The sequence below is a fragment of the Zalophus californianus genome, chromosome 7, assembly GCF_009762305.2.
Source record: "Zalophus californianus isolate mZalCal1 chromosome 7, mZalCal1.pri.v2, whole genome shotgun sequence".
Taxonomy (NCBI): domain Eukaryota; kingdom Metazoa; phylum Chordata; class Mammalia; order Carnivora; family Otariidae; genus Zalophus; species Zalophus californianus.
In genome coordinates this window covers 115,528,701-115,544,980 of record NC_045601.1, presented here as the reverse complement: position 1 = coordinate 115,544,980, position 16,280 = coordinate 115,528,701, and the positions used below count along the sequence as shown (strand labels likewise).

General features: G+C 41.1%; 2 protein-coding genes across 9 annotated transcripts in view; one reads left to right on the top strand and one right to left on the bottom strand.

Annotated features, from left to right (window-relative positions):
• UHRF1BP1 (UHRF1 binding protein 1) overlaps positions 1-8,309 on the top strand; it is a 63,127-nt gene extending 54,818 nt beyond the window's left edge. For all 7 annotated transcript variants that reach the window (XM_027602257.2, XM_027602259.2, XM_027602260.2 and 4 more), the window contains 4 exons: positions 1,618-1,880; positions 2,323-2,431; positions 2,771-2,877; positions 3,485-8,309. In XM_027602257.2, the coding sequence (XP_027458058.2) occupies positions 1,618-1,880; positions 2,323-2,431; positions 2,771-2,877; positions 3,485-3,610 (605 nt within the window). In that variant the 3' untranslated portion in view covers positions 3,611-8,309. The remainder of the gene's footprint in view (positions 1-1,617; positions 1,881-2,322; positions 2,432-2,770; positions 2,878-3,484) is intronic.
• Positions 8,310-8,525: 216 nt separating this feature from the next.
• On the bottom strand, positions 8,526-15,754 carry TAF11 (TATA-box binding protein associated factor 11). 2 transcript variants are annotated; one of them, XM_027602599.2, is made up of 5 exons: positions 15,461-15,754; positions 12,463-12,611; positions 10,313-10,400; positions 9,867-9,963; positions 8,526-9,197 (listed from the first exon to the last, which is right to left on the bottom strand). In XM_027602599.2, the coding sequence occupies exons 1-5, from the start codon at positions 15,629-15,631 to the stop codon at positions 9,067-9,069; spliced, it is 636 nt and encodes a 211-aa protein (XP_027458400.1). In that variant the 5' UTR covers positions 15,632-15,754; the 3' UTR covers positions 8,526-9,066. The 2 variants fall into 2 exon arrangements, with proteins under 2 accessions (XP_027458400.1, XP_027458401.1); XM_027602600.2 differs by lacking the exon at positions 9,867-9,963 and having other exon boundaries at positions 9,141-9,197; positions 15,461-15,746.
• Between the last annotated feature and the right edge of the window lie 526 nt (positions 15,755-16,280).

The following is a 16,280-nucleotide window of genomic DNA, read 5'->3' as shown; positions in this document are numbered from 1 at the left end:
GTAAAATCTTTAAAAAAAAAAAAAAAAAGATGATAGGAAAAATCTGGGCTTATGCTGCATTCTTCATTTTAAAAATATTTTTTAAAATATTGAGTAGATACTTAGGAATACTTAGAAAATATATGTAAGGTATAAAATAATAAAAATACAGTGAACCCATGTACACCACCACCTAGTTTAATAAACAGAATAGTACCATTAACTTTGAAGTCCCCAGGAGCCCCGCTCCTGAATCTTCCTCTGCCTCTCACCTGTCATAAAGAATCACTCTCCTGAATTTTGTTTCTCATTCTGTTGCTTTACTTTACAACTCTTCTACATGTTTGTTATCAGTGTATTATTTAGTTTTGCAGGTTTTAGAGTTTTTCTAAATGGGATTATAGTCTGTATTCTTTCATGACTGGCTTCTTTCTTTGATATTCTTCAAATTCTTCTAGGTTGTTGAATTAGCTGTGATTCATTTTCATTGCTGTATCATATTCTATTGTATAAATATTACTAGCTTTTGCTTTTTAAAAACAACTTTATTGAGGTATAATTTGCATTTATGAAATTTGCTTATTGTAAGTATACAATTTGATAAATTCTAGCAAGTTCACAGAGTTGTGCAACCATTACCACCACCCCTAAAATATCCCTTGTACCCATTACTCTATTTACTTCTCTATTCTTAACAGACTTTTGGGTTGTTTCTGGGTTTTTTTTGCCATATCATATAGGATTGCCTTGAACATTTTTTTTAAATATTTTATTTATTTGAGAGAGAGAGAGAGAGAGCATGAGTTGAGGGGGAGCAGCAGAGGGAGAGGGAGAAGCAGGCTTCCTGCCGATTAGGGAGCCCAATGCGGGACTTGATCCCAGGACCCTGGGATCATGACCCAAGCTGAAGGCAGACGCTTACCCAACTGAACCACCCAGGCGCCCTGCCTTGAACATTCTTGTACATGTCTCCTGGTATGTAAGAGAGTTTCTCTGGGGTTACATTCCTGAGGATATAATTTTCAGGGCATTAGGGTAGGTGTAGCTTCAACTTTGCTAGATAATGCCAGTTTTTTTCCCAAAATACTTGTGCCAATTTGCAGTTGTGTAAGTTTTTTCATATCCTTGGCTACACCTGTGATAGTTCTTTATGGAGTTTTGGGGAGATTAGCATGGATCCTGCGTGGCTTTATCAGAAATGAGAACACCAAGACTTGGAGAAAGAAGAGGTGTTCAAATTTAGCAGAGTTGAGGGTCCTTTGTTTTAAGAGCTTTCCCTTGGCCTTTAGCCCAAGGTGTCTCAGATTTATAGCAAGCCCATCAGTGTCTCAGATTTATAACAAGACCAGCTTTTTATTGATCATTGACTTCCCTTCCACCCTGAGAGGCATGATAGCAAAAGCCCAGTCTTTGCAGTCAGTCATGGTTGCCTGCATTCAAGTCCTGTCCTTTCTACTTACAAGCTATTGAACTTTGGGCAAGTTATTTTCTGTGCCTTAGTTCCTTCATCGCTAAAATGGGAATGATGATAATACTTTTGGCATAGGGTTGTTATGAATATTAAATATATGTAAAGTGCTTAGAATAGTCCCTGACTGTTAATTAATTAATGTTTTATTTCTGTCTCTCTTCTCAAAGGTACAAGCTTTCAGGAATCCTCAGCTTTGAAGACTGACCACATCAGGCCATCTGTGGGCCTTCGGTTTGAGGTGGGGCCTGGTGCAGCTGTTCATTCCCCACTGGCCACACAAAATGGCTTCCTGCATTTCTTGCTTCGAGGCTGTGACCTTGAGCTCTTCACTTCGGTGCTTAATGGACTGGGGCCCTTCTTGGAGGATGAGGAGATCCCAGTGGTAGTTCCCATGCAGATTGAGTTCCTGCACTCTAGGATCACCCTAAAGGTGAGAGGAGCTTTGGGATTTTATCCTAGACTTTGCCAGGCAAGGAATTTTGGCAGCGATAGCTATATACACTTTACCCTTGTCATGGTCCAATGTGGTGAGGACCAAGTGAGTAAATGCATATTAGCATTCTTAGTGAAGGTTGTAGTATGTGTGTTGTATCAGAGTGTTCTAGATTTAGGTGAGGAGACCTTGTCACTAGCCCTGACCTTGTCTCTGGCATGCAACATGACTATGTATAAATAAGCCCATTAGGTTTTCTGGTCCTCAGTTTGACCATCTCTAGAATAGGAGAGACTCAGTTCTGCTTCTCTGCCTTGCAAAAACGTATGGACACATAATGGCATAACACTGCTTCAAGCTGAATGGTAGAAGCAAGGGTTGTTACCTGAATTGCTCTGAACTGGTTGGGGGCATCATGTGGTTTCCCTCTTTCCTGCAGGATGATACCCCCCCCATTTATCCAACATCTCCAGGCCCTATCCCCATCACTCTGGCCATGGAGCATGTTGTGCTGAAGCGGGGTGACGATGGTGTGTTCCACATAGGCGGTGAGTTGGGCTTGTCAGCCTCCTGGCTTCTCTGCCCCCTTTTTTTTTTTTTTTAAAGATTTTATTTATTTATTTGATAGAGACACAGCGAGAGAGGGAACACAAGCAGTGGGAGTGGGAGAGGGAGAAGCAGGCTTCCCGCTGAGCAGGGAGCCCGATGCGGGGCTCGATCCCAGGACCCTGGGATCATGACCTGAGCTGAAGGCAGACGCTTAACGACTGAGCCACCCAGGCGCCCCTCTTCTCTGCCTTTTTTCTCCTATAAAGGGATAGATGATAACTAGGAATTGTTTGCATGTTGGCAGGAGTTTGTCGTTTAGAACCTTTACTTTTTTCCAGCTGCTGCTCAAGACAGACCATCAGCTGAAGGACCTAAAAGTGAGAAGAGGCAGCCCCCCAAAGAACAGATGTTTCTGGTGCCCACAGAAGAAGCTTTTGAACAGCAGGTGAGGACTTAACTGAACAGTACCTTTCCCACCGACCCTTAGTGGCTGTAATTACAGAAGCTTGTAAAACTCAGAGGGCTGAAAAGTTTGTCTGTACTATGTATAGCTGGGTGGTTTGGGCTCCTGTCACCTAGCAGCAACTTCTATAAGTGCTTACTAGGGGATATAATTCAGGAACTGTAGGTGAATGGTTGCTGATCATAATTCTACTGCTGCTGTCCTTATAACTGATGAACTCTGAAGACAGGAGTAGGCTTTTATTTTTTTTAAAGATTTTATTTATTTATTTGACAGAGAGAGACACAGCGAGAACAGGAACACAAGTAGGGGGAGTGGGAGAGGGAGAAGCAGGTTTCCCGCTGAGCAAGGAGCCCAATGTGTGGCTTGATCCCAAGACCCTGGGATCATGACCTGAGCCGAAGGCAGACGCTTAATGAGTGAGCCACCCAGGTTGCCCCGATTAGGCTTTTAGAAAGATCTGGTTGTATTCTCTTGATCAATAACCAAATTTGTGGATTTTTCTGCTTGAATTCTGAGTTCTTGTTCCCTTATCATGTTTTTGCAAGGCATGTTATTTATTAACTGTAAATTTGTTATTGTTCCCCAGGTGAAAGAATTGCCTACCCTACAAAAGGAACTTATAGAAACTAAACAAGCATTGGCCGATGCCAACCAGGAGAAAGAAAGACTGCTTCAGGAGATTAGGAAATATAACCCCCTCTTTGAGCTCTGATAGCAGTGGCTCAGCCATCTTACCAAGGAGAGAGGAGATCACCAGCAATAGCACCACCTGTGACAGAAGGCACCGGCCAGCACTGAAGAAGTCTGCTGAGGATGCCAGAGGGCCTGGGGAGTGGTCAGCCCACTCGTTGGGGTGTCCTTTCTACCAGCTGTTCTGACTTGTGTGGAAGACAGGGCAAAGCACGGCCACGTTCTAGGAAATTGGGGGCAGCTTTGCGTGTGGCTCAAGCATCATGTCTTGCCTATATAAAGCCTTTTGGCTCTCTGCACACTAGGTGGAATCTTGTCGACACTGTAGGGCCATTTCACCACTTGGTTTCATGGCAAGAGACATTTGCTTTCTCTACAACCTGTGTGAACAAGAGAAAGTACCCACCTCCTCAGTCACCCACAGAGCCACCAAAGATTCTACGTCCCAGAGCTTCCTGTAGCAGACCTGAAAAGTCCTCGGCCTGAGCTTTGGCCATGGTAGTAGAGTGGAACAGGAAATAGCCAGCAAGGCAGGAGCCAGGAGAGGCACAAGAGTAAGGGAGACCTGGTTGCCGCCTTTTTTTGGAAAGGGAGCCAAGCTCATACCATCTTGGCTGATACTACAATCAGATTTTTCAGGGTTAAGGTTCTTTTCTGTTATCCTGTCATCATTGTGATGCTGTGGTAGAAAGTAGACAGTAGTGGCTCAGTTGTATCTTTCCCTTCTATGACATTATATGAAATTTAAATCAATATTCACTGAGCTAGGCTGAAGGTATGATGTGGTAAGAATCACTAGGGGAGCCAGTGCTGAGCCCACTGTTGCCTGCCTGGAGTCCTGCCTGCCTTCCACAGCTGCGCTTCAGGACTGATTCCTCTGTCTCCCCGGGTTCCTGGCACATCTGCTCTCCCAGCCCTGGGACTTTCTGCCAGCACTCTCCTTTGCACTTGGTGGTTTGGGAGCTGAAAATGTGTTTTAAACTGTAATGTAAACATCTCAACTTGTTGCCTCTCATACTCCTCTATCACTGTGGCTTTTTAAAATCATAAAATTTTGACTTAAGTGAAAAAACAAAACAAAAACCCTTCAACCCAGCTAGGCTTTCCCCTTGCCCCATGAAAGAATGATTTTCCCCCTCTTTCTTTCCTACCTAATTCTTCCTCAGCATTCTACCTTCATCCATACTGCTCTGTAATATACTTCAAGCTGTGTTGATTGGACAGAAGTTCATCCGCTAACTCACCTGGAATTGGCAAGATGGTAAAATTAGTGATTTACTGGTGTCATTGAAGTCTTAATCACACATGACATATTGGAGGAAAGATAAATGTTTTCCTTTATGGGAAATCATGCCTGACCTGCATATTCTAGTTTTTTTGAGGATAAAAAGAAACATGCATTCAAGAAACAACAAGATATAATTTGTTCAGACTTCTAAAGAACTTTTGTCAAGGTTCTTCACTTAAAGCAACTTTAAAAACACCAGTTACTATGAGATACGGGAATACTTTGTCATGCTTAGGAAACAACTTAGAGACTTAAGAATAAACATCTTTTTGGAGATAATGCTAACAGGGGAGTTTCCTATGGGTGGATGCTTGGTTTAACCTTATTTAGGATTTTTATAAATTACCTGGAAGTAGGAAATTATAATGCAGTCAAATGTCACTACTTTCAGGCAGTGAAAGGTAAACCGGAAGGGATTAAAAAAAAAAAAAAGGCAAAACCACAGAAGGCCCACAAGCCAGGCTGTGATGACACAGGAAAATGACAGGTGAGGTTCAGTCTAGGGAAGTGTAAAGTAATAGAAGAATCAGCAAGGCAGCAAGCTCTGCTAGAACTCAGCAAAGTAACCTAACCATTGCTGAGGGGAAGGAGGGGTCAGTGTGCTGGCTACTCTGGCTCGAAGCCCGACTGCACCATCAGGAAGGGCTCGTGGAGACAACACAGAAAACAGGACCTCATAGAACACCACTTTAATGGCTTACATTATCTGTGCACTTCTAGTGACCTTATTTACAGAATATATGGTGAAGGGACGAAAGGTCCAGAGAATAGCAAAAATTATCAGGGAGTGGAGATACTTCCACATGAGGACACAAGTTTAAAATGTTAGCTCCAACTCTGGAAAGATAAAAGCTGAGGGTAGTGTGAGATCAGATATCCAGTCAAGAGGAAGGACATGCTCACCAAGTCCTGATATTCTAGCTCTGGGGCTCAACCTCATCGCCTTAAGTACAAGAAAGCACTTCTAGCAAATCAGAAACTTAAAGAGCTCATTGTCCGAGAAGTGATGCTGACAGAGGCTATGTATGGGTGGTGAAGGTTTAAGAGGAATCCTTGTATAATGGCCTTCCAATGGAATTATGGAAAACTAGGGCTATTTGGTGAAACACACTGAGACGGTAACTGTGTTCCTCTACACACTCCCCCTTAGTGCTCCTTCAGAAGGCATAGTGTTGAACAAAATGGATCACTCGTCCTCTCAAGTATGGCCTTTCTAATGTTCTTAGAGGAGGCCTTGCAGAGGGAGATCAGTAGCCGGAAAACAATTATTCAAACTTAGACTCACTTGAATTGGTTTAAAATCACATTCTGGTTCTTTTTCCCTCTCCTCCTCCCCCACATCCTACCCCCACCTGCACCATGTCCCTCTGGTGTCCCTGCATGCAAAGAAAATGACTAATGGGCATTGCTTGGTATACCTTCGGTTTAAGCTTGTGCTTGCTGGTCGGCGATACAAGCAAATCTGGCAAGCATCCAGGCTAACCCCTTTAATGGCCAGAGTTCAGTCAGGTTTCTAGGCTCTCTGGAGTTCTTGTCCATGTGACAAATGGAGCCCTAGGATTTCTGACTTTCCTAGGTGGCATCCTTGGCTGTTGTGTCTTGAAATCCTCCTGCAGAAAATGTGGTGTAGGGGTCATTGTCCCAGGAAATTTTAGTTAACAATCATCTTGTGTAATTTCATACTCCTGTTCGCTGGGGGAAAGACTTGCATAATGAAGAAATGTGAACTGGTTGGTAGTTCTCAGGATAAATGTAAAGAAAAAAAGGAAGGAAAATAGTACTTTGGACTGCTTATGATTTCTGCCTTGGAGCTCAAAGACTCTGTGAATAAGAAATAACAATACCTCAAGAAAATGTCTGGAGTGATAGCACCACTATCCCTCAAAGACCTCAGCTGCTGCACATCACCATTTCAGCTGTGAAGCATTTCCAACTATGTCTCATCTATGATTGTCGAGATTTCCTGTTTACATGGATGTACTGGAGGTAGGCTTTAGTGCATATGGACTACTTTAAATATCTCTTAGCTGAGCTGCAGGGATGGTTATTGATCTCAGATTTTTCAACTCACTGGAATAATTAACCTCATTTCTTTGACTTAAGACTAAAGGAATGGGTTCTATTCTTGTGATGGCTGCTTTTGCTGTATTCTGTAATCTGACCCTCATTTTGCCACGGTCCTCAGACTTGATGTACCCTTTCATAGTACTGAAAGGAACAGTTTCTGTGTACGGAGTATACAAGGGATAAACACTACCCCTCAACATACCCCAGGATTTGAATGCTTCCATTTAACCCATTTACATTAGTTTCCCCTTAGCCTAGTTCAGGGGGTAGTGGAAAGCATGTTGTTTCAAGTATTGCCATAGTGATACGGGAATCTGCCATTCTAAACCTTTACACTAAGGGTTAGTTTTTTCTCATTTAATACTTGCCTAAACTTCTAAAATCAGTTACAGTAACATCACAAAACTGTGCAAACGAACAAACATTGCTGCACTGCTAGTAGAATGACGTTTGGTTGAGAACTGAAAAGCTGTCCTGACCTCGTAATTTACCGTAGTCATTACCGTTTCGAGAGAAGCTGGTGTGATGTACCATCCTTCCAGAGACTACAGCCCTCACCTAGATCTTCTCCTGCCTTCTACTAGAGTAGGAATATTCCCATTCATCTCTGGATAGGTATGGATGGAAGCTATTGTTGAGTGGGGATTATTTTCCCTATCTCACAGCAGACACAAGGAGAAACTCTTGGAGAACCTTAAACTGTGAGGCTTTGCTAAATGGCTAGACTCGTGATGTGATCTTTCTTCCTTGTTACTTGTAAGTTTCAGCCTTATCCAATATCTCAAATTGCAATAGGTGTAGTTCCTATAATTGTTAAAAAAAATTTGTTAGAGCTGAGAGACTATCTGCCTCCCCCTCCCCTCAGTTTATTATCTGGTTAAGATTTAGCCTGAGTCTTACAACATTTCTTTGTGGAATGTCCCACTGAAGTGTCTTCTTCACTAGCTAAATATATGTTTAAAGCCATGGGTTTTAATGTAAGATACTCAAAGTCGGATTTGCTGAACTTTGTGAGTCCAAGCTGTTTCCCCTCCATCAGGGTGCTAAACAGAACTGGCATCTTTTAAGACATGCTCAGGAAAGCTTCGAAAGAGAACAGCTTCAAAACTCTTCTCCCTATGACACTGAATGACAGAGGAAAGAATTCTTGGGGATTGCCAATTATATACAGTAGCCTTATTACTGCTAATCACTGTCAATAAAAGGTCACTCTGTTCCCCTCTATTTGAGGAAAACAATGAGAATGTATCTGATGAACTGGAATACTGGTCAGTGTTGGGAAATTTTAATGTTGCATTATCTAATCAAACCTTGAGTGTACTGGTTCTGTGAACCACCTGAAAACAAATTAAACTTACTAAACACTGGTTGTGGTATATCTGTTTATAGGAACCTGAAATATATGGGCTTTTACATTATTTTTAAGTGGTTTAAGTACTCTTTTATGAGATAAAATTTTAATGGTTCTAATAGAAAATGGGAAGGGCTCAAATTTTCAAAAAAAGCCAAGACTAATTTTATTCTGACACCAGAGAAGAATGATGAACTTCTCCCCATTCTAGACAGAAAATGAACACACATATGGCATGTTGGAAAACAGTTTAATGATCACTCACCAAAATCCATAGAACTTTACATGTTTACAGGGACAGACTTTTCCACTACTCTTGCTATTACTATGTTTTTCATGGTAGAGTATCTCAAGTCAAAAGTTTCTGGTTGTTTCATCCACTTAAAACCAGATGGAAGAAACAACCTATGTCATAGCAACTTCACGCTTCAGTGTGAAATTGTCAAAGCTCTCCTGGAAAGGTTTTCTCTCTAAAAGCAGCTTCCCTGTCTAGAAGATGCTTAAGGCCCATGTACCTTCTTCCAACTGGCCAAGAAACAGTTCCATGCCTCAAAATGCTCAAAGAGGTCCCAATATTTAGTCAAGGCAAGTATGAAACAGGCTGCATGCCTTTGAGATGCGATGAATATCAAGAGTTCCGAGAAAGACATTAAAATCATCATGGAATCCTTGGAGGACTGAGATACTAAAGCACCAGTGCAAAAGTCTCATGCAGCAGCAGGTCTGGAACCAGCGCTTCTTCCTTCAGTACCAGGCCTTTCTAGGCTTTGGTCTAGAAGAAGATGATTTTTTTGTGCTTTGAGTTGGGGATCTGCCCCTTGGACTTTAACCTCCGAACAGCCTCCCTCATATGTTTGGGTTGGAGTGGTGGCATTTCTCCCCACTTCTCACACACATCCAGTGCTAAACAGAAGACAAGAAGAAAAGTTTCGTTGTCACACAAGAACTTCATATTACATAATCCATTTGAATCCTATAATTTTCATTAGCCCTTCTTAAGCTTGCTAAGGAAACCATGACACTCCCTTCTTTAGAGAATGCTATAAAACACATCACGTTAGCTTTAGTATATCCTATCAGGCTTTATCATAGGCGATAGTTTAAAACATAACTTATGCTTAAAAAAATAAAACATTTCACTGATGAGATTAGCAATACACAGCAGCCAGGTTCTTTCCTTGATGGACGGAGGGCAGCTCCCATGGGTCTATAACATCAGGGACAACTCCTCATCATACCACACTGGTCAAACCCCAGTGATTGCTTTTCTTGTGTCTTTAATTGGGCAACAGAAATGAGCAAAGTCCATTGGAGAAAAATACGAAGTATGCTTCTGTCACCCTGGGCTGGGGACAGGCATCCAGAAAGATTTCCCAGATTCTTCCTTGCCTCTGAGTATTAAAACTTCTAAGGAATAATGGTCATGCTCTCCTGAATACAAGGTGCCCCACTTCGTTAACTACTAGTGCAAATGCAAATTCCCACAAGTGTTTAATAGGTCCCTTAGTATAGATACTCTTGAAAATAAGACCCCCAAAGGTTCAATCCCATATGTGTATTAATAATACTCACCTTCTTCTACCACCTCCCCGACGAAAACCTTGGAAATACCAGACATAGCAATAACAACATTCTGAGACACAGAGGTGCCTGTGATGGACTGGATCAGCTTGAAAGAAGGACAAAGACCGTGATTAACATAGCCAATAACTGGCTTTGGAATATGGTACCCTTAAGAGTTTTTTTTTTCCTTAAAAAGTGTTTGCTAAAGGCTGGATGCTGAAATTAAGACTATTAAAACAAGGATTCGGGTGTATAGTGACCTATATGTCGAGACCCTATCCCTGAAATACAAAACTCCAACTGATTATTGAGGGACATGTTATTTTTATTTTCCTGCATGAATGATCCATCACCTTGACTAACACCCTACTCAAAATGCTAATGGACACAGCTCCTCTTGTGTGTAGTTCAGCTCTCACATCGGATGGAAATGAAGTGTGGTAGTCCATCCTTACCCTTTTAATGGCTGCCTTAGGGAAAGCTGACCGGCGATACATTTCATAACGGTTCAGCTGCTCCTCCGAAAAAGAAGAAACCAGGATTCTAGACAAAGATTCAGGTAATTAAGTTGGCTTACAAGAACAAATGCTTAAGATATATTATCACATCAATTAAAAGCAAGTCTCAGACAATTAGAAAATGAATTCTTGAGGGGTCAATAGCATTAGGTTTGGTGCTTACAAGGAATGAAGATAAAGCATTTTTACTTTTTTTAAAAATTTATTTATTTGACAGAAAAGGAACACAAGCAAGGGGAACGGCAGGCAGAGGGAGAAGCAGGCCTCCCGCAGAGCGGGGAACCTGATGCGGGGCTCAATCCCAGAACCCGAGGATCACGACCTGAGCCAAAGGCAGACAAATGCTCAACAGACTGAGCCACCCAGGTGCTCCAAAGCGTTTCTACTCTTAAAGAACCTGAGAAAAAGTGAAACACAACTTCCTTTCTACTTCATTAGGAACAAAAACTTAACAATGTTGGGTCACAGTATATTATACTATCTAGATTGTATAGATTGTTTTCAGCACGTGGCTCTCTCTCTCCATAACTCTACCTTACTACACATTGATGGTAAAAATTTGATACATATATTTATATTCAAACCAGTAGTTTTCAACATTAACCGACTTGGGGGAAAATGTTTGTAAAATATATGGAAAAGGGTTAATACTCTTAATACTTTCAAATAAATAAAAAGATGGCTATTTTAATTTAGAAAATGAGCAAAGGACATGAACAGGGAATTTACAAAAATACCAATGGCCAATACAGAGGAAAAAATTAACTATTATTAACTAAAGAAATGACAATGATAAATAAATATTTTTCATGAATCAGACAAATAGTATGAAGAATGGTACTAATAGGAATGGGAGGACAAAAACTCATACCTGCTGGTAGAGTGTGAAGTGGAACAACCTTTCTGGAGAAGCATTTGGAAATGTGTATGAAAAGCCTTTGAAAATATTCATACTGTTTGAACTGGCAATTCACTTCTAGGAGTTTATTTAGGAAATAAATGGACAAGTATGCAAACGTCCTCAAAGATACTCATCATAATGTTGTCAAAAGAAAAAAAAAAGAACTACAGGGATTGACTGATTTATTCACCTGCATAATGGAATATAATGCAGCCAATGCAACTGATGATTAAAGGGCATATCTACTGACAAAATATTTGGCTATACATATAAAACATTAAAAACAAGTCTGAGGGGCGCCTGGGTGGCTCAGTCGTTACGCGTCTGCCTTTGGCTCAGATCACAGTCCCAGGGTCCTGGGATGGAGCCCCACATTGGGCTCCCTGCTTGCCAGGAAGCCTGCTTTTCCCTCCTCCACTCCCCCTGCTTGTGTTCCCTCTCTCACTGTGTCTCTCTCTGTCAAATAAATAAATAAAATCTTTAAAAAAAAAGTCTGAAAACAACAACAACAAACAAACCCAAAAAAACCCCAAATCTGAAGAAGTATATAATCAAATATATATCCAGGGTTAACTCTGGGTGGTGGGATTAGAGGTAATTATTTTTTTTTCCATTTTTCTGTATTTTCTGAATAATTTGCATGAGCCCATACATCTTTTACAATCAGGAAACACCATGAGGGGTGCCTGGCTGGCTCAGTCCAGTGGAGCGTGTGACTCTTGATCTTGGGGTTGTGGGTTTGAGCCCCATGTTGGGTGTAGAGATTACTTAAAAAACAAAAACAAAAACCCCAAACTGAAAAAAACACAATGAAGCTACTTCCATTTAAAAAAAGGTTAGGACCTAGATATATAATTATTAACATGGAAAACATTCACCGTATATAATGTGAAAAACAGGTTACAAACAGTAACATCTTTGAAAAAATTTATTTCTAGATATATATGCATATAGAAAGTATCTTGGAGACTATACACCAAAATATTAAGTTTTTATCTCTGGTGATAAGATGATATTTTTCTTTTTACTTATTTATGTTTTCTAAAATGTAACATAAAGGTATTATTTGCTTTATTTTCTTTTGAATATAAAAAAGGAAAAAAATTTAAAGGCCAAAAAAATTTATTAACTTTGTGTGGTCAAGTTAGAGCCTTGAAATGGGGAAAAAAATCAGAAAGTGACTTACTGCATCTTTTGAATCTCATCTTCATCCACTTTTTGCTTCTTCTCTTTCTTTTCTTTGGTATCTATTTTCATTTTTTTGGCTGCAGGAGTAAGTAAAGATGAGTCTTCCCTTTCAACTGCTGTTAAATCTGAGATGTCCTGACTCTTGAGCTGAGAAGATGAAAAAAACCCCATATATACGTGGCCTATTTTCCAGACTTGGGTAAGACCTCATTCTTATTACAACAGAACAAACCCATTATTCAACAGTTTTTTTGTTCCAAACACTGGCTGTATCATCATTATGTGTAAGATACACTCTCCTAAAGAAGTTTATAGCCCAGCTGTGGAAGGAAAACCAGCCAAATAATCCAGTGTTCCAGTTTAGCTAGTATGTTTACAAAGGAAATGATATGCCAAGGATCATGAAAACCACTCCCCCCCTTGAGCCCACTTTCCTGACCTCATTCTTTAGAGGAGATGTCAGAAAAGTCCTCTCCATCCAGCCAGCTCTTCTGCCTCTAAATCTATAGATCTCTTTATTGCTGATGATTCCATCTGGAAAGAATATTAAAAAGGAGGCACCTTCTCATCAAAACAGTGTTTCTTTGAATTTGGAACTTTTAATCATTTTTTTTTAAGTAACCTCTACCCCCAGCATGGGGCTCAAACTCATGACCCTGAGATCAAGAGTCACATGTTCTACCAACTGAGCCAGCCATGCGGCCCTGGATTTGGAACTTATAAGTGAGCTTCTCCCACGTGTAGTGCTCTTTTCTTCCTGTCTCTCAATTCTACTGTATCATGCAAATATTTATTTTTCATTGCTAGACTGAAAACTTTTTGAAGATAGGTTTGTCTCTTATTTCTCTCTCCCCACATAAGCATTTAGCATAGGTTTACTCATGCTAGATGTTTAATGTCTATTTAATAGCAATTAAAATCAAAATCCAAACTTCACCCCCTCTACCTTAATATAAAATCAAAAGACACAACAAACCTCATTAATGGGATTTAACCTCTGTTTTCCCTAAAGTGGAACTCATATAAACACATACAGGAATATGAGGGGGGTAGGTGAAAGTGAAGGCAGTATACCTTTAAAAAACTTTTCAATTTCTTTCTAGTTACCTATTTAATACAAGTTTTCTAACCTCTCCGTGCTTAAGTTTTGGTGATTTATATTTTCCCTAAAAATAAGTCATTTTTCTTAGGTTTTCAAATTTATTTAGCCTAAACTTGAACATCAAATATTTCTGGTTTGTTCTGTTCTTTTATTTACTTATTTTTTTAAAAAGATTTTACTTATTTATTTGAGAGAGAGAGAGCACAATCAAGGGGAGGGAGAGGAAGAAGCAGGCCCTCCGCTGAGCAGGGAGCCTGACGTGGGGCTGGAATCCAGGACCCCGGGATCACGACCTCAGCTGAAGGCAGATGCTTAACCTACTGGGCCACCCAGGTGCCTCCGTTCTGGTTTTTTTTCTGGTTTCTTGAGTTGGGTGCTTATTTTCAGCATCTCGTTAATAATAAAAATATATAAAGCTATGAAATTTTCTTTAAATAAGGTTTTGAAAGTCCACAGAATTTAATGTAGTGTTCTCTTTATTTCTTTAATCTAAGGGCTAGTTAAAAAATAGTTTAAGATATCCAGATGCTAGTTTTTTGGGAGGAGTGGGGGTGGGGAGAAGCTTTTTTTGGTTAATTTTAGGTCTATTGCACTATACTAACAGGATGTGGCCTGTTTTGATTTCTACTTTTAAGAATTTGTGTTTTTCTTTGTGGTATGGTATATAATCTTTTTTTTTTTTTTAAGATTTTATTTGAGAGGGAGAGACAGAGAGCAAGTGAGAGCACAAGAGCAGGGGCAGGGAGCAGCAGGCTGCCCGCTGAGCAGGGAGCCCGATGCGGGGCTCAATCCGAGGATGCTGGGATCATGACCTGAGCTGAAGGCAGCCGCTTAACGAACTGAGCCACCCAGGCACCCCTATATGATCAATTTTTAAAGAGTGTTTCAGATAAAAAAAAAAAAAAAAACTATCTTCTGTTGGGTGCAAATTTCTGCATGTAGTGAGCTCCTTATGGGACTGAGCCGATTATTCAAATCTTCTCTGTCCCTCAGATCTGTTTAAAGGTTCCTTCTTAAAATAGTTTCATCACATTTTTCTTTTTCTAAAAGTTCTTACTTTATATGTTTTGATGCAACTTAATGCTCTGAAAGGCTTTCTATTTAATCCAATGTCCTCCCCCATGATCCCTTTAAGTCCCTAAGAAACTCTAAGACTCCAAGATTCTATCTCTAGAAATGGAACCGAGAGAACACTGAGATTCTGGTCCCCCTACTGATGCTCAGTTAGGCAACACTGCTGAACTCTTCGGGTGGCACAACTGATGGGTTTGGTGTATTTATGCTATAGAGACCCTTGGACATTAGCATCCAGATCACCGGTAGTAGTTAAATGTCTGAAGAGGGTAGAAACGTGGCTAATCCAGTAACTCCCTCAAAGTCTTCCTTGAACGATTCTGCAGTGTATAATGACAAAGTTATGCTTGAGCAACATCTAGGAGAAACCATATATCGGTCAAAGGGGTACTAGGAATCCTGGGTTCTAGCTCTTGCACTAAGTCTTAGTGTGACATTAGATCCCAATTTCCTCACCAGGAAAACCAAGAGGCTATGTCAAAGTCCCTTAAGGGCGCCTGTGTGGCTCCGTGAGCAGAACATGACGCTCCTGATTTCACGGTCGTGAGTTCAAGCCCCACCTTGGGGGTAGAGTTTACTTAAAAAAAATTCTCTTAGAAGTAGCCTTGATATCTAAGGGATTAAAAGTATTAACCCAATGGCTGGATGTCTAGAACCGAACCAGCATTATAGCTTTGTCTCCTCCCTCTCCCCACCCACCTTCGCAGATCTAAAGGGAGTCATGGTGAGTTCCAGTTATCTTAGATTGGCAGGGACCAACCAGAAAGCCGGTCCAGCAAGCACTAACAATCTCTGGCCTCATCAACACTTCTCTCCCTACCTCGCCTTCTTCGGCCGTGGCTTCTTTCAAGTCCCCATCTCCGTCCCCGTCAGTTTCCTCCGGGATTCCGTCCGTGTCGGTAGCGCCGGGACCCCCGGGAGCAGCGGCCGTTTCATCTGACTCCCCTGTCTCTCCTCCTTTTTCCGTGGGCGACTCGCAGGCATTATCCATAGCAGCAAGAAAAAGAGGGGAGAGATCGCAGTCCTGTCAGACTCTAGAGCTCCCGACCTAGAGGAATACAGCCGCCCACAAGCTTACTTCCTGTTGTCGCGCTATGATAACATCACTCCTACGGCTCCGCGGAGGGGACAGTTTGAAGCATGCGCAGAGGACTTCGGGGCTCTTAAGTCTGGTTTGGTGGCGGTTGGAGAGGATAGATTGAGGGTACAGAATTCAGTTTGTGGATTTTCCTTCCACATTGGGAAATCAGCATTTGTAAAAGACAGTTGTGTTGTTTACTGAAGGACTTACCCCCCCTCCTTTCTGCCTTCCTAAAAACGTAGTTAACTCCTTAATCCGCTTTCTTCAGAGTAAAGTTTTAGGGACGGGAGAAAACTCAATTCCGTTGTACGCCGGTGTAGTGGGATGCGGCTATCCGGTAAACTTTTAGGCAGGGACTCAACCTCGTACATTTCAATTGGGTAGAGACCGTGGACCTGTGTGAATCGCCAGCATTTCTCTTCGGTTCCTTAAACATCCTAAAAAAAAAAAGTCATATAGCTTGAACAGAATTGATCCAATCCATTTATTCACTCCACAACTGTTGAGCGCCTACTTCGAGCTAGGAACAGTTCTAGTAGCAAAAACACATTGTTTCTAC